Source organism: Thalassophryne amazonica, chromosome 8, assembly GCF_902500255.1.
Source record: "Thalassophryne amazonica chromosome 8, fThaAma1.1, whole genome shotgun sequence".
NCBI classification, from domain to species: Eukaryota; Metazoa; Chordata; class Actinopteri; order Batrachoidiformes; family Batrachoididae; genus Thalassophryne; species Thalassophryne amazonica.
In genome coordinates, this window is record NC_047110.1 from 78,015,307 (window position 1) to 78,036,626 (window position 21,320).

The 21,320-nt window shown below is 42.2% G+C and overlaps 1 protein-coding gene across 2 annotated transcripts in view; it reads right to left on the reverse strand.

The window, feature by feature from the left end:
* Positions 1-17,721, reverse strand: part of polr3b (polymerase (RNA) III (DNA directed) polypeptide B) — a 48,287-nt gene extending 30,566 nt beyond the window's left edge. The window contains exons 1-14 of one of the 2 annotated variants that reach the window (XM_034176772.1): positions 17,549-17,721; positions 17,229-17,260; positions 17,044-17,100; positions 16,898-16,962; positions 16,720-16,795; positions 16,435-16,535; positions 15,481-15,572; positions 15,233-15,350; positions 14,658-14,766; positions 13,825-13,947; positions 6,010-6,126; positions 5,667-5,801; positions 4,048-4,209; positions 3,316-3,516 (exon numbers count right to left, since the gene is read on the reverse strand). In XM_034176772.1, coding sequence (XP_034032663.1) covers positions 3,316-3,516; positions 4,048-4,209; positions 5,667-5,801; positions 6,010-6,126; positions 13,825-13,947; positions 14,658-14,766; positions 15,233-15,350; positions 15,481-15,572; positions 16,435-16,535; positions 16,720-16,795; positions 16,898-16,950 — 1,287 coding nt within the window. In that variant the 5' untranslated portion in view covers positions 16,951-16,962; positions 17,044-17,100; positions 17,229-17,260; positions 17,549-17,721. Of the gene's footprint in view, positions 1-3,315; positions 3,517-4,047; positions 4,210-5,666; positions 5,802-6,009; positions 6,127-13,824; positions 13,948-14,657; positions 14,767-15,232; positions 15,351-15,480; positions 15,573-16,434; positions 16,536-16,719; positions 16,796-16,897; positions 16,963-17,043; positions 17,101-17,228; positions 17,261-17,544 lie in introns of both variants that reach the window. The other variant, XM_034176773.1, reaches the window with a different exon arrangement.
* Positions 17,722-21,320: the final 3,599 nt, after the last annotated feature.

Sequence of the window (21,320 nt, forward strand, 5' to 3'; positions counted from 1 at the left end):
AAGAACCAGGAAAAAGACATGCCGAGAAGGGGGGCAGAGATCGATCACTAATGATTAAATGCAGAGTGATGCATACGGAGCAAAAAAAGAAAGAAACAGTGCATCATGGGAACCCCCCCACAGTCTACGTCTAAAGCAACATAACCAAGGGATGGTCCAGGGTCACCCGATCCAGCCCTAACTATAAGCCTTAGCGAAAAGGAAAGTTTTAAGCCTAATCTTAAAAGTAGAGAGGGTATCTGTCTCCCTGATCTGAATTGGGAGCTGGTTCCACAGGAGAGGAGCCTGAAAGCTGAAGGCTCTGCCTCCCATTCTACTCTTACAAACCCTAGGAACTACAAGTAAGCCCGCAGTCTGAGAGCGAAGCGCTCTAATGGGGTAATATGGTACTACGAGGTCCCTAAGATAAGATGGGACCTGATTATTCAAAACCTTATAAGTAAGAAGAAGAATTTTAAATTCTATTCTAGAATTAACAGGAAGCCAATGAAGAGAGGCCAACACGGGTGAGATATGCTCTCTCCTGCTAGTCCCCGTCAGTACTCTAGCTGCAGCATTCTGAACCAACTGAAGGCTTCTTAGGGAACTTTTAGGACAACCTGATAATAATGAATTACAATAGTCCAGCCTAGAGGAAATAAATGCATGAATTAGTTTTTCAGCATCACTCTGAGACAAGACCTTTCTGATTTTAGAGATATTGCGTAAATGCAAAAAGGCAGTCCTACATATTTGTTTAATATGCGCTTTGAATGACATATCCTGATCAAAAATAACTCCAAGATTTCTCACAGTATTACTAGAGATCAGGGAAATGCCATCCAGAGTAACGATCTGGTTAGACACCATGCTTCTAAGATTTGTGGGGCCAAGTACAATAACTTCAGTTTTATCTGAGTTTAAAAGCAGGAAATTAGAGGTCATCCATGTCTTTATGTCTGTAAGACAATCCTGCAGTTTAGCTAATTGGTGTGTATCCTCTGGCTTCATGGATAGATAAAGCTGGGTATCATCTGCGTAACAATGAAAATTTAAGCAATACCGTCTAATAATACTGCCCAAGGGAAGCATGTATAAAGTGAATAAAATTGGTCCTAGCACAGAACCTTGTGGAACTCCATAATTAACTTTAGTCTGTGAAGAAGATTCCCCATTTACATGAACAAACTGTAATCTATTAGACAAATATGATTCAAACCACCGCAGCGCAGTGCCTTTAATACCTATGACATGCTCTAATCTCTGTAATAAAATTTTATGGTCAACAGTATCAAAAGCAGCACTGAGGTCCAACAGAACAAGCACAGAGATAAGTCCACTGTCCGAAGCCATAAGAAGATCATTTGTAACCTTCACTAATGCTGTTTCTGTACTATGATGAATTCTAAAACCTGACTGAAACTCTTCAAATAGACCATTCCTCTGCAGGTGATCAGTTAGCTGTTTTACAACTACCCTCTCAAGAATCTTTGAGAGAAAAGGAAGGTTGGAGATTGGCCTATAATTAGCTAAGATAGCTGGGTCAAGTGATGGCTTTTTAAGTAATGGTTTAATTACTGCCACCTTAAAGGCCTGTGGTACATAACCAACTAACAAAGATAGATTGATCATATTTAAGATTGAAGCATTAAATAATGGTAGGACTTCCTTGAGCAGCCTGGCAGGAATGGGGTCTAATAAGCATGTTGATGGTTTGGATGAAGTAACTAATGAAAATAACTCAGACAGAACAATCGGAGAGAAAGAGTCTAACCAAATACCGGCATCACTGAAAGCAGCCAAAGATAACGATACATCTTTGGGATGGTTATGAGTCAGTATGAATCAGTTTGTAGAACCAAAGAATTTCTGCACAAACTGTCAAACCATTGCAGGAAAGCTCATCTGTATGCTTGTTGTCCTCATTGGGGTCTCAACCTGACTGCAGTTCATCGGCGTAACCGAGTTTGGTGGGCAAAAGCTCACATTCAATGGCGTCTGGCTGCTGATCAACTATGTGAAGGAGATGTGTTGTACTACATGAGGGAAATGGTGGTCACACCAGATACTGAGTGGTTTTCTGACCCCTCCCCCCTCATAAAACAAAACTGCACATCATGCTGTCTAATCAGCATCTTGATACGCCACACCTGTGAGGTGGGATGGATTTCTCAGCAAAGGAGCTCACTAACACAGATTTAGAGAGATTTGTGAACAATATTTGAAACAGGTATTTTGTGTATATAGAAAATGTTTTAAAGGACAGCAATTATACAGGCTTTCCATCTGCATCAGACGCTCTAAGCCCTTTGCAAATAATGCCTCACATTCACCCTGATGTGAGGGCGCTCACTACACACCGGGAGCAAATAGGAGGTTAAAGACCTTGCCCAAGAGCCCTTAGTGATTTTCCAGTCAGGCTGGGATTTGAACCGAGGATCTTCTGGTCTCAAGCACAACGCCTTAACCACTAGACCATCATCTCCCCTGTTTTAGATCTTTGTGTTCAGTTCATGAAAAATGGGAGCAAAAACAAAAAAGTGTTGCATTTATATTTTTGTTCAGTGTATTTCCACTCATCTCACGGTGTTAAAGCTTCTGACGCAACTCACAGATTAAATTTTGAATATGGCAGCAAACGCTATATCCAATATTAATGTGTTTTTAACATTTTAAGCTTTATTTATGACTAATATATAACGTCAAATGACATGAAATGCAACAAAAATAATGAAACTGGCTCAAATTGTGACTCTTACAATTGATTAAAAAAAATTATAAATCTTAAATTATTATTAAAAACAATCTTTTCCCGAGACATCATCACATCAACACCACGTGACAATCTGCTTAATCATTATAAATGGTATAATTATGCCAAAAAGATTCCAATCGTGGTAGATAGACAGTTACATGGTTTAAAAATGGTCCTATCTGCCCGTCCGCTTGGTTGATCCGCTCCCTCACCATAGCAATCGCCCTCATACTATATTTTTCTAGAAAAACCTCTGTTTACTGTTCTATGGTATAGTTCATCCTGTATTTGGCAACAGTTTTCTCCTCACGGCGATTACATCTTCACCTGGGTGAGACAAATCCATTGCAGGCTACTCCCCAGCTGAGGCTAGTACTCATGTGCAGCTGGGTGGACTGGGACAATGCAAACGAAGTGTATGACAGGTGGCTTCCAGTGCAGACATCTGGAATCAATCCCTGGAAGTGCAACTCCTGTACAGAACCACCTGCTCTGCTAAATATTGTTAACTGAGGTACTATTTTGAGCAGATATTTAACACGAACTGTTTTGGCACAAATGCTGTGTTGGAGGCCACTCACCTCTCCTTCAGGGGTGTCAGAGGGACACAGCATGCCCCACTGTGAAGGCTGCAAGGAACGTGGCCCGCTGACCTTCCTGGTCTTCTCAAACTGGGAAGAGATCCTGGTCATCATGCCAAGAGCAGAAATATAGGAGAGACGGGACAGAACCTGGGTGACACCCTGACGGTCCATCTTGAATCTCTTCAACGACCAGTTTCCCTGCAAACAAACAAAAACCAAATTGTACACAGAACCACTTACTGGGCAAAAAGACAGCAAGTCAATAACTCAAAATGGTTTATGAAGTGATGCACTTACAATATGTATGGTCAGACTGGAGGACATGGTGATTCCTAGGCAGCCCCATCTTTAATGTACCCTTATAGTTTTGAAGCTTTCATTCCTTGGTGTACTAAAAATATTTTATGTACCGTATCCAGTCAGGTGTTGATTTTGCCTCACTTGGTGACATTTCATTAAATGAATCAATGGCATACAGATGAAACCAAAATATGCAAAATGTACATTTTGAATAGTAAACACATACACAAATAACAGTGTACTGAAATCATTTGTCAATAAAAAGAAGGGGTTGCTCATACTGCCCCCACAGAGTCAGAAGATGTGCAAGACAGCACAGAGTTGATAGCAAGGATTCAGAGTCCAGTTTAGGATTCAAGTCTTACTCCTCTGGAGGAGACACTTCAACATGCTTCATCACTCACACGCCGAACTCAGATTTACACTCACTGTGGATATGGCGTTGACCATGCCATTTGTGATCTGGTCCTGTCTCATGTGCTTCACCACATCAAACTGAGCCGCCCTCTGCTTCGGGATGATCTGGTCAGCAATTTTTTTCAGTTCAGAATTGAACTTCTTAAACAGATCTTCAAACAGTAGAGACAAAAGCTGGAAAGAGATATATACATAAAAAAACAAAGTCTTGAAGCTAAAAATTCAGCAAAAGCAGTGTTTTCTTCATAAGTTCCGACTCTCAGACATGCCTATGTGTTCTTGTGCCTTACAGTACTAACGTGTGTCTGGAGTCAGATTTATGAACCAGATGTGCTGGCTCATTGATAATCCTGATGTGTTTTCTGTTCCATGTCCCAGTCTATCTCCATCAGGCCTGTGGGAGGGAACCTGTCTCACAACCCCCTCCCACCCAGTGCATTAACATACATGAAAACAAACAGGCAGCGCTACTTTAAATTAATAAAGAAATTAAGCTTCCGTTGCACTGCCAGACCAATTAGATGAATGTCAGAGAACCATAATTGGAGAAAGTAGAGATTGCTGCTGCTGCTGTTAGTATGTAAGCCTGCTGCTGAAAGAGGACTCTGCCCTTCCCCATCCCCATCTCCTGCTCCTTATACAGAGCAGGTTGGGGGGTGGGGGTGAGGTGGGGGAATTAAAGGCCTTAAGACAGCAGTAATTACATTATCAGAGCCGTGCCTGCGGATTAACTCAATCGCTCCAGTCAAGGCAGCAATTCTATTGTCACGCTGCAGGGGAAAGAGAAAAAAAAAAAATCCCCATGCTTCCACAGCCGTGGGATTTTTTTTGTGCCAGCTCATATCTCTCTCATGACAAAGCCAGGCCGAAAAACAGGGAGGGAACAAGAAAACGGTGAAAAAAAGCTGAATGAGAATAATGTGTCCTATTAAAGAAGAAAGTTGAACAAAGATGCAGGTGAGAGATCAGGGCTCAAACAGGCGTCTTCCATCGCTCCAACACTGTGATCCATTCTCAGTAAAGAAAACACTGCGTTACTACAGCACATTTCTGTGCACGTATAATTAATAAACATCAAAGATGTTTTGTTTTAAAGTGGAGTCCAATTAATCAGGGAGAATAAAATGCGGCAAACAAACCGCCTTTTATATTTCTAGTTTCAAAATGTGTCAGACACAAACATTTAACAATATGCTGCATAAGAAAAAAAGACAAAAACATTTAACAATATGCTGCATAAGAATATTAAAAATTAGATACATATACACATCTAAAAGCTGACAAATGGATCACGATATGACATAACATGAATTCACAAAAATACAGAGCAGAAACAAATCCAGAATTCTGTAATACAATAAAAACACTTTCCTACGATCCTACAAACTGAAGAAGCAAGAACACCACATCAACAACAGCTACAACAGAAGACACTGATACTGAGAGTCCAAATCGTGTCATGGATAAAACAAAATCTTGATCAGACTACATCATTGCACCTATACACCTACACCAACTACATGACCTGACCCTTTTTAAAAATCGACATACAGTATGATGATAAACACAACAAACAGTAGCTGAATGTATTTAATAAGCAGTAGTACAAGCAGAACAGGTTTAATGTTTACCTGCCCGGCCAACTCAAGACGTTTATTGCCATAGTAGTCTCTGTCGTCCACCTTGTTGTCTCCTTGAGCTAGGATCACCCGCCGCACCATCACAGCCAGGTAAATACACTTGGCCCTGAAGTTAAACTCTTTGACCTAAAGAAGAAGAACACATCACGCAGGGAACTTAACTCTCAGCTTTTAGGGGTCCCTCCCCACTTTTATTTTTTTTCTTAATTGGGGCACTGCTCTTTATATGTTGGGGGGAAAAAAAAAAAAAAGGACATGGCACACGTGGAATACAACTATAGAGACACATCATCATCCAGCATATAATCAAACATGCTTGACTGAATTTACATACGGGCACATGTGACAGGATAAGTGAAGCCAAAAGCTCTCTGGCCTCCTCCATTTTGGTCTTCTTTGGGCCTCCCCACATTCGTTGCCTCCGCACTTTATTCCCAAGATACCTCAGAGCCTGCGACAATGCAGCAGAGACAAAAGTCAGGGAGCAACACATTAAATACTAATTTGGTCATCAAAAGTTACAGGACTTACAAGAAGATATAGAATTATTAATGTGCACCAGGTTTTCAACATAAAGAGCACAAAAGGTGCATGTCTAAGGGTGGGGTGCAGAGTAAATCACAAACAGGAAAATGCATGGATGCACAAACAACTGAGTCAGTGGCGTTACCGTGGACCATCCTGGAGAACTATTTGAAAGGTAACTTGGCTGAGAGACCATCCACCAAGTCCTCACAAAGTGAACATAAAAATACTACAAATTATAAGTAATAGTAATCAGCCTATTTTTTCGGGGTACTACATGTTAACCCAGCTGACTGGGTTATAGCAGTGGGTAGATGGGACTCATTAGCCCTGTTAAGGCAGTCCACCTAGGGGAAGGAAAACCCTGATGTTAAACCCCCAGCCTGGGTTACTGCCCCCGTGCCTCCGAGGAAGGTTCTTTAGCCAGAGGCTAGGAGAACGTCACTCTGATGTAAAACCTACAGCCTGGTGGTCGCCACAGCCGTCTCAGCTTGTCTGTGCCACTGTGGAGTGCCACCTTGCCTAAAGAGTGGAATTGGTGTGCGCGAGCTGATCCCCACTTTAAACAACGAACGCAGGTGGGAAGGAAAGCCCTGCAGCGATGGGAAGAGGCGAAAACAGCAGGTGCATGATGGCACTGGGAGCTGCAGTCTCGATCCTGCATGCAGGCGGCTCAGGAGCTATGGTCGTTTGATTGCTGACCCAGAAAGAACAGCATCATCCGGCAGGGACCTGGGTGACCAAGCAGCCCTGTTTAGGGATAGCCCTGCTTGCTCCACATGGAGACAGACCTAGAAAAGGTGGTCTAAACATGGCTTGTCTCACTAGACCCGGTTGGCTCACCGCTGCCAACGGGCATCACTACACGCTGTGCGAAAAGAAAAACAAAGAACCCGAAAATTGCGTGCTGGAATGTACGCACAATGATGGACTCAGACAATAGCGATCGTCCTCGAAGACGCTCAGCCTTAGTCGCCAAAGAGCTAGCAAGGCTTGACATAGACATTGTTGCACTCAGCGAGGTGCGCTTTGCAGACCAAGGGTCACTCACCGAGAAAGGCACAGGCTACACACTGTTCTGGTCAGGAAAGGCTAAAGAAGATCGTCGACTCTCAGGGGTTGGGTTCATGATTAAGAGCGCCATAGCACATAGGTTACACAGTTTGCCAGTTGGACATTCTGACCGACTCATGTCACTCCGGCTCCCCATCAACAACAAGGATTTTGCCACTACTGTTAGTGTGTATGCCCCAACCATGCAGGCCGACATCGGAGTTAAGGAGGCTTTCTATAGCGATCTGCACAACCTTCTACAGCGCGTCGACACCCAGGACAAGCTCCTCATCATGGGAGATTTCAACGCCAGAGTGGGCCGCGACTCTGATGTATGGAAGGATGTGCTAGGGAACCATGGCATAGGCAACTGTAACGACAATGGCCGCCTGCTGCTGGAGTTCTGCTCTGCACATGACTTGACGATCACCAACAGCCTGTTCCAACAGGAAGAGAGATTCAAAGCAACCTGGAGACACCCACGCTCTAAACACTGGCACCTTCTGGACTACGTTCTGACGCAACAGCATGATAGAAGAGACGTACTACATACCAGGGTGATGCCTAGCGCGGACTGCTATACGGATCATCGCTTGGTCCGTTCCAAGATTGCTTTCGCTTTCAAGCCCCTCCTAAGAAGAAAGGCCCACAGTTTAAGAAGCTACAAGTCCACAAGCTGCAAGACATAGACACAAAGATGGAGTTCCAGGCCAAACTAGAGGAGAGACTGGGTGGAGAAGAAGGCCTGCCTGACGACCCTGAACAACAGTGGATGAGATTAAAGACCATCCTTCAGGAGACGGCAGCAGAAGTAGTGGGCTTCTCAGCCAGGAAAAATAAAGACTGGTTTGATGAGTCTGATGCACAGATCCAGGAACTACTAGAAAAGAAACATGCATGCCACAAGACTCTTTTAGCTAAACCTGATGACCATTCTGCCAAGACAGCTTACAGAAATGCCTGCTCCACACTGCAAAGCAAGCTCCGCATACTGCAGAACGACTGGTGGCTAGCTTTTGCGGAGAAGACACAACAACATGCCGAAGACATGCGCTCCTTTTATGAAGCCCTTAAGACCATCCATGGGCCAGCACATCAAGTGCAAGCACCCCTGCACTCCTCAGACGGCTCCACCCTTCTGACGGACAAGGAAACCATTATGCAGCATTGGTCAGAACACTCTGAAAACCTCTTCAGTGACAAGCGCACTGTGCAAGAGTCATCAATCGAGAAGATTCCCCAGGTGGAGGTGAAATGGGAACTTGATGACCCCCCAACACTTGAAGAGATCCGAAAGGCCACCACACAGCTGAATCCAGGGAAGTCTCCTGGCATAGATGGCATCCCAGCAGAGGTGAGGCAGTCCTTGACAAGCTTCAGATTCTCTTCTCCAGTTGCTGGGAAAAGGAAATGGTTCCACATGACCTTCGGGATGCGGTCATTGTCTCCCTGTACAAGAACAAGGGCGACAAGTCCGACTGTTCTAATTACCGGGGCATCACTCTCCTCTCAATAGCAGGTAAGATTTTGGCTCGAGTGCTGCTCAACAGGCTTACCCCTACCATAGCGCATGAAAATACTCCCGAGAGTCAGTGCGGATTTCGGGCCAACAGGGGAACCACCGACATGATCTTCGTCCTAAGACAGATCCAGGAGAAGTGCAGAGAATAGAACATGGTCCTTTATGCAGCCTTCATAGATCTAACCAAGGCTTTTCACACGGTCAGTCATGAGGGTTTGTGGAAGATTCTTGCACGCCTTGGCTGCCCTCCAAAGCTCCTCACCATCATCCGCCAGCTGCATGAAGGCCAGATGGGACAAGTGAAGTACAACGGGACTCTGTCCGTCAGCTTCCCCATCTCAAATGGCGTCAAACAAGGTTGCATCCTCGCGCCCACTCTGTTCTCCATCTTCTTCAGCATGATGCTTTGTGAGGCCAAAGAAGACTTGACAGACGGCATCTATATCCACTTCAGAACTGACGGAAGTCTGTTTAACTTGCAGCGCCTTCTGTCCCACACTAAGATCACAGAATAGCTAATCATGGAGCTGCTCTTCGCAGATGACTGCGCCCTCATCGCCCATACGGAGCAAGCTTTGCAGCACATTGTCAACTGTTTTGCTGAAGCAGTAAGAGCCTTCGGCCTCACCATCAGCCTGAGAAAGACAGAAGTGCTATATCAACCGATCCGCCATACAGCATATACCCCACCCCAAATCAACATCGAGGGTACCAGCCTGAATGCAGTAGAGCACTTCACGTATCTCGGTAGTGTTATCTCAAACGACGCATCTGTTGCCAAGGACCTAGACAATCGCCTTGCCAAGGCCAGCAGTTCTTTTGGTTGACTCTCAAAGAAAGTCTGGCAGAATCATGCACTGCGCCTTTCCACAAAAGTGCAGGTCTACAGAGCCATTGTGGTCCCTACCCTCCTGTATGGAGCTGAAACCTGGGTTCTGTATCGACAGCAGTTCAGATTACTGGAACGCTTTCATCAGTGTTGTCTCCAAAACATCTTCGGGATCAAGTGGCAGGACTACGTCTCAAATGAGGACATCCTTACCAGAGCCAAATTGCCCAGCATGGAGTCTATTATACTCAAACAACAGCTTCGTTGGGCAGGTCACGTAGCCAGGATGGATGATATATGCATGCCGAAATTAATTCTCTTTGGTGAGCTCAAGGAAGGGAGACGAAACCAAGGGGCCCACAAAAAGCGCTATAAGGACCAGCTGAAGAAACAGCTCTCCCTTGCAGGCATTCAGCATCAGTCATGGCAGCATCTAGCTACAGATAGACTCAGCTGGCGTTCCAGCATCAAATCCGCCAGCCTGAAGTTTGAGGCAGAAAGAAGTGAGGCCTCACGCCAGAAGCGTCAAAGACAGAAAGAGCGGGCAGCAGCACAAGCCCAGCCTACTCAAGTGTTCATTTGCCGCAAGTGTAACAGGTCTTGTGCATCCCGCATTGGACTTTTCAGCCACCAGAGGGCTTGTAGAAAAAAAAAAAGGCCTTCCCACTATCCTCGCAAGCGAGGAAACTGCCAACAACAACAACATGTTAAATTTTGTCAGATTTGGTATTGGAAGATTACAATCCCATGTTTTAAGCATTATCTGCCTGAAGATGTAGATTTAGGTTTCATTTTACAAAGACATAATTAATACCATGAAAAGACAACATGGACATTAGCAGGATAGGAATATGTGAGCACCAGCAAATGGTTGCTAGGACGCAATCGCTGCCTCATTAACGCACCAGTGGTTCCTACACCAACAATCTTTTTGGGAAACAGATCAGCCAGACGCATCCTTCTATAGGTGTCAAAGGAAACCCGTGAGGCTCTTGACTAATGCAGGAAACTGGGACTTAACTGATCAGTAAAGGCACCTTGACACTTACATGGATTTGATCCCCGCACTACCATGCAATGTTGGGTGCCAGTGAGTAAACTCATCATAAACTGTTGTAACATTAAGCAACCTATTCGAAAACAGTGTGTCACTGCGTGTCAATGCGGGATCTGAACCTGAAATTAGATTATGATGAAGAGACTTTAGTAAGTAAGTCCCTTCGGCTGCTCCCTTGTTGACCTTCATGTTGAATTGGCACGAGTTTTACGCCAGATGCCCTTCCTGATGCAACTCCACATTACATGGAGAAATGTGGCAGGGGTGGGGTTTGAACTGGGAACCTTCTGCACTGAAACCAAGCCACCACCCCTGCGATGAAGAGATGTTACATCTATATACATAAATGGCTATGTTTGTCTGTTTTGGGATAAACTCCCAAACTATAATATGTAGCCCTAAAAACTATATATATTCTGAATCCTCATGACATGGGAACAAACTGGTACCATTTTTTTTTTTTAAAGTTGAACTGAAAATTATAATCCATGAGCCACTCATCGATTTTGACCTAATCGGTACCACTTAAAGGGAATAAACAACACTTCCAAAATGATTCCAAAAAGGTATAGTTTGGACTATCTATGATGGAATGTTCTGGAGTTATGGGATAAAAATGGTGACAAAGGTCAGTTTCAGTTTGTACAGGGGTCAAAAGTTAAAGTTGCGCCAATTTCAGTAAAAAATGATGCAAATTATTGGTTGAAATAAAATGATTAATAAATTGAATAGTTTTGATTGTGTTGAATGTTTGGTCTCCAAAGTAAAGGTCAAACAAGGTCAACATCCATTGGATTCTATGACATGTGACATATGTTACCCTGTAACATGAAAACTAAGCATGACAGATGGTGCAAACTATTCCTTTTTAGAACCCTGTTAACCCAAACAATAATTTGCATAATTTTTTACTGAAATTGGAGCAACTTTAAATTTGACCCCTGTATAAACTGAACTTGACCTTTGTCACCATTTTTGCTGTTTTTACCCCATAACTCCACAACATTCTGTCATAGATAGCCCAAACAATACCTTTTTGGAATCGTTATGATCAGCCAAGCAATGTGATATAGTTTTCAACATGACTAGAGCATTTTTAAGGTTTGACCTCTGTATAATTCTTCATTGACCCCAACCTGACTACAGCTACCACCCTGGGATGGCTATTATGCATTTTTGTGTAAGCCATGGTACAATGAGGCTGGATTCTAAGTGTTGTTTCTTCCCCTTAAGTGGTACTGAAAACCTGCTTGGCCCATGGACCATTACCCCAAAAATAGCCGGCTGTGGGTATGACCAGGCATATTCAAATTTTCAGCCCTGTGTATGTGTTGGCCATCTCTGTTTATTTAATCCCTTTCTACAGCACACTCAGCAAAACAACATGCTTAGGCTGAGGCTGTGGGTATGACCAGGCAGATTCAAATTTCCAGCCCTGTATAGGTATGTGTTGGCCATCTCTGTTTATTTAATCCCTTTCTTCAGCTACTTTATGTTCTCAACTGTTAAGCACCTGACTGTCCTGTACAACCCAGTTTGCCTTCCTGTCTGAATACATTAATTTTATGTTTGGAAAATTGCAGTGTAAAAACAGTGAAATACACCACTACCTCAATTTTGATTCATTGATATTTAAATTTACTGTTACCTACCGTTTGTGTGTAATTTTGTTATAAATTTGATTGCAAAACAGTTTGCATAAAGGACTTCAAATGCGTTTGTCTTTTAACCAAGTATTTCCACTTAGTTTGGGGAGTCCACTTCTTATAGTTCTGCTGGACAAACTTTAGCCCATTAACTACTATTTATAAGACATCAGCATTACAAAAACAAATGTTGGGCAATTGTTTTGATTAAAATGATTGGCATTTAGCTTATGTCTAAAACAGGTTAACCCAGGCAGCGCCGGGTACCCCAGCTAGTCTATAATTTGATTTGATCATTTATTTAGTCCCCATAGGGGCAATTCAGGTGCAGTCAGCAGTAAAAATTACATTACATTCATAAAACCACATCATACAAATTCATAAAAAACATAAAAACACAGCAGAATAAATATACAAAACAAGAGCCCAGAAATAAGGTGCGAGTCAGTGTAGACTTAAGTGCAACAGTGAGTCCTTAGGTGTTATTTAGGAGAGCAATGGCTGTGGGAATAAAAGTTTTTTAGTCTGTTGGTTCTGCATCTGGGCATTACCAGGCGTCTGCCCGACGGCAGAAACTTAAACTGTGGGTGCAGAGGGTGTGCAGAATCAGCCATAATTTTCCTGGCTTTTGACACAACCCTTGTTTTAAAAAGGTCCATAATGTCTGTGCACCGAGTTCCCATAATTTTACCACATTCCTTGACAATATTACAAAGATGGTTGCGATTCTTAAGGTTCAATAGGTTAAGCCAACACAGGAAGGAAAAGGTTAACACAGACTCCACAAAGCAACTGTAGAACATTTTCATGAAGACACCATCTACATTATAATTCCTACGTTTTCGCAGAAAGTGCATTCTCTGATGAGCCTTACTGCACACTGCATTAACCTGCAATTCAAAGGATAATTTATTGTCAATTTGGGTGCCCAGATACTTATAATTCTCAACAATATCTATGGGCTTCCCATCAATGGACATATGATTCAGAACAGGTGGTGTTTTCCTGAAAAAAATGTGCATTTCTTTGGTTTTATCCACATTTATATGTAGAAAAGATGAATGCACCACTCTAAAAAATCCAGCAAGACCAAACTGTGGTCTAACAAATAATAAACATCAGTTTCAAAATGCGTTCACCACATGATGATCACGAGACAACCTGCAGCTGTAGATAACTTCTCAGTGATTCTGGGAATGATGAGAGAACTGTTTCATCAGCCAAGTTCTGAGAGCAAATGTGCCATCAGTTATGAAATGACATGGCACAGGCCTTTTTTTTCTTTTTTTTTTTAATATAGGCTGGTGTCAAGTGGGACAAAGTGGGATGCACTGGCACGATGAATTGCGCAGCAGCACGGGGATCAAATTTGTGCAAGTGTCAAGGTGGCTTAAGGAAACGATCATTTGATCACAAAGATATAAAGAAACATGTGTCAACACCAGGTTGACTGTGTGTGCGTGCCTTCATCCTACTCTGTAGAGCAAGTTCAGAAGCAGAAATGGACCATGGGTGACCTGAGTCTGTGTGAAGATCTGGGCTTTCTGGCACTCCTCCAGGCTGGGGGCAAAGCTGGCCATGACCTGCTCTTCTGTGCCAATCATCTGCACTATCTCTTGGTCACTCTCTACGCCCATGCCCTGCGGAGACAGATGGCAAAAAGTGAGAGCTGAACCAGATACCACAACACAAGGTGGAAAACCATGAACAGAAGAAACAACTTGGTTTTCAATAATGTCTTTTGGGGGAGACGACAGGATGAGACAAGCCTACTCGGGGGGAGTCAGAGGTGACCTGGGAGTCACAAAGTTGTCTGACATTTGTTTATGGAAATGTGAATCTGTGGGAACTGAGCCGCCCGAGGTCGTTACTGCAGCTCCTGTCAAATAAGTTGCAAGGAAGTGCACAGCAAACAGAGTAGCCACACAAACATGTACCGCGGATAATAACCTGAAGTGAATGCGCCACGCTCACAGCTGACATGTTTGGAGAGATCCATCCTCAGCGGGGAAAGGAGTTAATGACTCCAGCTGGCTGAGTGACATTTTCACTGAGAGCAAAGGTCACCACAAGTGAACCTGATGAAACGCTGACTTCTTACTTTTCAACAACCAACAAATTTAGGGTTTTCTTTTTTTGCCTATTTTCTTCAGACAGCGGCCTTTTAAAAACACACACAAAACAAGCAAAGAAACATTTTATTTAGATTTCAGTAAAGAGATTTTTGCCTTAGCCACTGTGACATGAAAAGACAACTTCAACTACAGCTAATAGTCATGTTCCGCCCCCTACTGGACACGTGATGACCTGCAGATGTGCTAGTGCTCCAACATTACAAAAAGAACTTCACCTTAAATATAATGGCGATGGGGGCATCATCCGACAGCGTGTTGTGTCTCAGGTAGAATCGACCCTGCTTTACAATAATATTTGTCCTGCTTTTCTTCTCATGAGTAGAACTACAAAAAAGGGTTAAAATTATTCAAAGCAGACATAGCAACAGGAAAAATACATGAAAACGTTTCACAAAAAGTGAGGGGTTTGCCCTCTCACAATAACTAATTCTAATAGCAGGCAATGAATGGGTAGGTTCTAGAAAATACTGACTTTCCCCCCTGAATTCAATATTGCTGTAACATCATCTCTTACAAAAGGTTTCACAAACTCTGCCTCTCATACCCGTCCACAAAGGCTACCAGCACACATATTGAAACTTATGAACTACTACTTACACTGAAAAGAGTAGACAATAAAACAGGGCCCAGTTTCCTTATAATGGCTAATTTCTATGTTTGTCCTATTTCATTAATCCGCTCACCAACAGTTGCCCACAAACCCACAAAATGCATTTCTGCACAGAATCTTGAGTGCAAGTGGCTAAAAAATAAACAGCACTGATGCATAAGGGCCACAGTGTCGCCATACCTGGTAACTGAGGCTCCAACTGCACCTTTCCTGTCCTGTTCCACAATTATACGATTTTTGGACAGCTGTTCTTGGATCAGAATAACCTTCTCCTGACCTTTTACAATGAAATATCCCCCTGTGAATAAAAACAGATGGTGAAATGAAACATCCAGTGTATGTTTGAGGAATACAAGCTAAAATGTATTGTTGCCACCATCTATGACGTCAGGTTTGAGTTTTAAGATTATGAAGATATAACACTGCACCTGGATCTAAGGGACATTCATTGAGTTTTGAAAACTCCATGGGTGTCTTTCCAGTGAGAACACAGTTTGAACTTCGCAGCATGATTGGCATCCTGAGAGAAGGGCAGTAAAAGCAAAAAGCAACAGACTCAGATGTGTTTTTTTGAAAGAAGAATTCTGTATCGTCTTTAGCTACATTCATACAAAATCCTTCCTGCAGGGTTGCGTGTACCTGTTTTATAGAATGCAACTACTGGGATTAATGAAATTAATGGTTTACTTCTTTGATTTAGTACATTTCTATAGAGAAACTGTCTTGGTCACTGACAACCGCACTTGCTCCTAATCCACCAATCATTCAGCATTCATTAGCCATCCAGTGGGTGGCCGACACCCCTATGGAACATTATACACAAACCAAAGTTATTTTTTGACGGATCTGGTGCACACCCATCTACATATTATCCACCTCCTATTTGTCTACCCCACTCCTAACTGTACATTTTACTTGATTGCACATGGTATTTATTTATTTTTTGCATTTTTGCTTAAATGTCAACTCCATTTCATTGGCCTTGTACCTGTACAATGACAAAGTTGAATCTAATCTAATCCAAGTTCACCAGATTTTGAGATTGTCCTTCATTATGTGCCATTTTAATATGAAATTACAAGATGGAGATATTTATCCATTTATTCACTCACTACATTTTAAGGGTGGAACAATACATCATGTATCGTGATAACTGTATTATGGAGCTTATGGACATACAGTTATGGATAATACTCTGAATGAACAATTGACTGTCACCATCAACACAAGTAACGTCATACATAAAGTCGTGAACAGGTTCAAGACTCAAGATTAGAAAAACAATGGAGTGTACGCTGACAGAGAAGGTGAAAGAAAGAATTCAGAATCCAGTCTGAATTGATTTGGCATCTGAGATAATCCCACAAAAGCCAAACTGATACCTTCCAATGGGCAATGCATTCCGGATGATTCTCTGGCTGCCTCGAGTGTACTCTATGTCAACTGTGATGGTTGCTGAGTAAGTCATGTCCCTAAGACGGCACTGCCGGAAATAAATATGTAAAAAAGTACAGCTGTCACACAAAGATGTGAATTTTTTTTCTACTTTCATGTTCGTATTAATCTTAAAATAGCAGCAACAAGTGAACAATAACTACATAAATAAGGTTTAATGTCAATATTATCAACACCTTCATATTTAAAGTTTCTACTGTTCTCAATTTCACCTCATGAGGAGAGACGGGTCTTGTCACATTAAAACTCTCTTCAACATCAGGCATACCAATGTTGATATCGAGATATCTAGAAAGAACACATTTAGAACATTTTGATAGCTTAGAGCTCATGAACTCGTTTTTTTATTACAAATATTTGACGTTTACGGCACAAATTCCCAGAACTCACTTCAGGTACCACATCGGATCAGCATCACTTGTTATCTTTTCATTTGCCTTCATAATCTTTTTTATCTAAAAGCGAGAGGGGGGAAAAAAGTCACATTTTCATCAAGAAAAACAACATGACATACCTGAGCAGGAATCACATTTTACCTCCACATTGATGAAATAGTTAAAAGAGTCAATGTGTTGCTTCACAAGTCCCTTCACCTTGAAGATGAACAATAGTTTGAACAGATATTAAAAGGCCGAAATGAGGACAGAACAAATAAAGCAGCATGTGGCACATAACAAAACTAAACAATGCAGCTCAGATGGACAACAGGTGTGATCTTTACCTTCAAGAATGCTGGTAACAGTTTCCATTTTCCTGTCAAAACAAGAATCAGATTTATAATCAACTCTTAATCTGAGGACTTCAAAGTATTAAGTGGGTAAATGGGGGTGATCCGACATAAGGGCTATTTTGTTCCAGGTCAATTTGTCGAAGCACACACGTTTGTGTGTGTGTGTATATATATATATATATATAGCCTTATACAGCCTTTTCCATAAACTAAAAATCAGAGCGAAAAGAGACCTGTTGTAGTTTTGTCCCTCCACGTTTCACCTCAAATTCGTGTTGAGCAGCTTCAATTAAAATGTACTCCAAACTTACCGTCACTGAGTTTACAGGTGCTACCAGCTGTTGAGGAGTCATGCCAGCAAACTCATTTCCAAGTATCTCCATGTTTATTTGTTATTTAACTACAAACAAAATTAGTCGCTGTTTTGATGTTTTTAAGAGCACCGGAAACCAACACGACACGCGACGCCCTTTTGTGTCGCACTTAAAAACGTCCGTCCAGACACAAATACACCGTTCCGCTTGCCTAGTCAGGGTAATATAAAATAAAATGAAAGGATATTAGATGTTTTTCTACTTATGCAGCAAAAACTGAGTGGATTTCCATCTCAGCCAGCTTGTTTAAGCAATAACTCAAAAACAAAGCTATCATCTTGTAACTTGCTATTTTTTTTTAATTGGTTTAATTTCTAATATAGTATCACAGTACAGCCATATTACACTTATTAAAAAATACAATAAATTAGTCATTGGACAGTGATGAACTTTAAAGCTAAAGTGCATCATTTTTGGTGGAAACCAGGCACCATCCCTACAGTGAAGCATGGTGGTGGCAGCATCATGCTGTGGGGATGTTTTTCAGTGTCAGGAACTGGGAGACTAGTCAGGATTGAGGGAAAAATGAATGCAGCAATGTACAGAGACATCCTGGATGAAAACCTGCTCCAGAGCGCTCTTGACCTCAGACTGGGGGACAGTTCATCTTTCAGCACAAGGACCTGAAGCACACAGCCAAGATATAAAAGGAAAAGAACAACTCTGTGAATGTCCTTGAGTGGCCCTGTCAGAGCTCAACCCTGAATCCAATTAAACATCTCTGGAAAGAGATGAAAATGGCTGTGCAACAATGCTCTCCATCTAACCTGGTGGAACTTGAGAAGTGCTGCAAAGAGGAATGGACGAACTGCCCAAAGATAGGAGCACCAAGCTTGTGCCATCATATACTACCCCGGCCAAAAATTATGGAATCACGGGCCTCGGAGGATGTTTATTCAGTTGTTTAATTTTGTAGAAAAAAGCAGATCACAGACATGACACAAAACTAAAGTCATGTCAAATGGCAACTTTCTGGCTTAAGAAACACTATAAGAAATCAGGAAAAAAATTTGTGGCAGTCAGTAACGGTTACTTTTTTTAGACCAAGCAGAGGGAAAAAATATGGACTCACTCAATTCTGAGGAATAAATTGTGGAATCACCTTGTAATTTTCATCCCCAAAACTAACACCTGCATGAAATCAGATCTGCTCGTTAGTCTGCATCTAAAAAGGCTGTGATCACACCTTGGAGTGCTGTTGCACCAAGTGGACTGACATGAATCATGGCTCCAACACGAGAGATGTCAATTGAACAAAGGAGAGGATTATCAAACTCTTAAAAGAGGGTAAATCAATTAATCAATCAATTTTTTTATATAGCGCCAAATCACAACAACAGTTGCCCCAAGGCGCTTTATATTGTAAGGCAAGGCCATACAATAATTATGTAAAACCCCAACGGTCAAAACGACCCCCCTGTGAGCAAGCACTTGGCTACAGTGGGAAGGAAAAACTCCCTTTTAACAGGAAGAAACCTCCAGCAGAACCACGCTCAGGGAGGGGCAGTCTTATGCTGGGACTGGTTGGGGCTGAGGGAGAGAACCAGGAAAAAGACATGCTGTGGAGGGGAGCAGAGATCGATCACTAATGATTAAATGCAGAGTGGTGCATACAAAGCAAAAAGAGAAAGAAAACGTGCATCATGGGAACCCCCCAGCAGTCTACGTCTATAGCAGCATAACTAAGGGATGGTTCAGGGTCACCTGATCCAGCCCTAACTATAAGCTTTAGCAAAAAGGAAAGTTTTAAGCCTAATCTTAAAAGTAGAGAGGGTGTCTGTCTCCCTGATCTGAATTGGGAGCTGGTTCCACAGGAGAGGAGCCTGAAAGCTGAAGGCTCTGCCTCCCATTCTACTCTTACAAACCCTAGGAACTACAAGTAAGCCTGCAGTCTGAGAGCGAAGCGGCTCTATTGGGTGATATGGTACTACGAGTACCATATCACCATCATAAATCATCACGCAATGTTGCAAAAGATGTTGGTTGTTCACAGTCAGCTGTGTCTAAACTCTGGACCAAATACAAACACGGGAAGGTTGTTAAAGGCAAACATACTGGTAGACCAAGGAAGACATCAAAGCGTCAAGACAGAAAACTTAAAGCAATATGTCTCAAAAATCGAAAATGCACAACAAAACAAATGAGGAACGAATGGGAGGAAAATGGAGTCAATGTCTGTGACCGAACTGTAAGAAACCGCCTAAAGGAAATGGGATGTAACAAGGTTACAATGGGCTAAGGAAAAGCAACCGTGGACTGTGGATGACTGGATGAAAGTCATATTCAGTGATGAATCTCAAATCTGCATTGGGCAAGGTGATGATGCTGGAACTTTTGTTTGGTGCCGTTCCAATGAGTTATAAAGATGACTGCCTGAAGAGAACATGTAAATTTCCACAGTCATTGATGATATGGGGCTGCATGTCAGGTAAAGGCACTGGGGAGATGGCTGTCATTACATCATCAATAAATGCACAAGTTTACATTGATATTTTGGACACTTTTTTTTTATCCCATCAATTGAAAGGATGTTTGGGGATGATGAAATCATTTTTCAAGTTAATGCATCTTGCCATAGAGCAAAAACTGTGAAAACATTCCTTGCAAAAAGACACATAAGGTCAATGTCATGGCCTGCAAATAGTCTGGATCTTAATCCAATTGGAAATCCTTGGTGGAAGTTGAAGAAAATGGTCCATGACAAGGCTCCAATCTGCAAAGCTGATCTGGCAACAGCAATCAGAGAAAGTTGGAGCCAGACTGATGAAGAGTACTGTTTGTCACTCATTAAGTCCATGCCTCAGAGACTGCAAGCTGTTATAAAAGCCAGAGGTGGTGCAACAAAATACTAGTGATGTGTTGGAGTGTTCTGTTTTTCATGATTCCATCATTTTTTCCTCAGAATTGATTCCATATTTTTTTTCCTCTGCTTGGTCTAAAAAAGTAACCGTTACTGACTGCCACAATTTTTTTCCTGATTTCTTATGTTTCTTAAAGCCAGAAAGTTGCCATTTGAAATGACTTTAGTTTTGTGTCATGTCTGTGATCTGCTTCTTTTCTACAAAATTAAACAACTGAATGAACATCCTCCGAGGCCGGTGATTCCATAATTTTTGCCAGGGGTGTACAAGAAGCCCTGAGGCTGTAATTGCTGCCAAAGGTGCATAAAAGTATTGAGCAAAGGTTGTGAATACATATGTACATGTGTTTTATTCGTTTATATTTAATACATTGTCACCAAAAAAACAAACAACAAACCTCTTTTCATGTTTTTATTATGGGGTGTTGGGAGTAGAATCCTTAGGGCAGAAATGAACTGACTCCATTTGGGAATAAGGCTGTAACATAAAATGTGGAAAAAAAATGAAGCGGTGTGAATACTTTCCAGATGATAGATGCACTGCATTTATTTTGTGCTTTTCCATATGAATTAGAAGGTCAAAGCTACAATGATGCCTCATATTCAGCCCCCCACACACACACTGATGTCAGGGTGCTGTTATACAAAGCACCCACTACAAACCAGGAGCAAGTTCAGGACCTTGCCCAAGGGCCCTTACTGTTGTTGAAAACGAGTGCAAAGCCGGTCGAAGGCAGTTCTTGCACACTTGAGCCGGTGTTGGATCTAGTCATCGATGTTGACATTTGATGATACACGGATGCCCAGGTATGGAACGAGGATCACGTTCTCAGGACCTGTCCTGCAGTT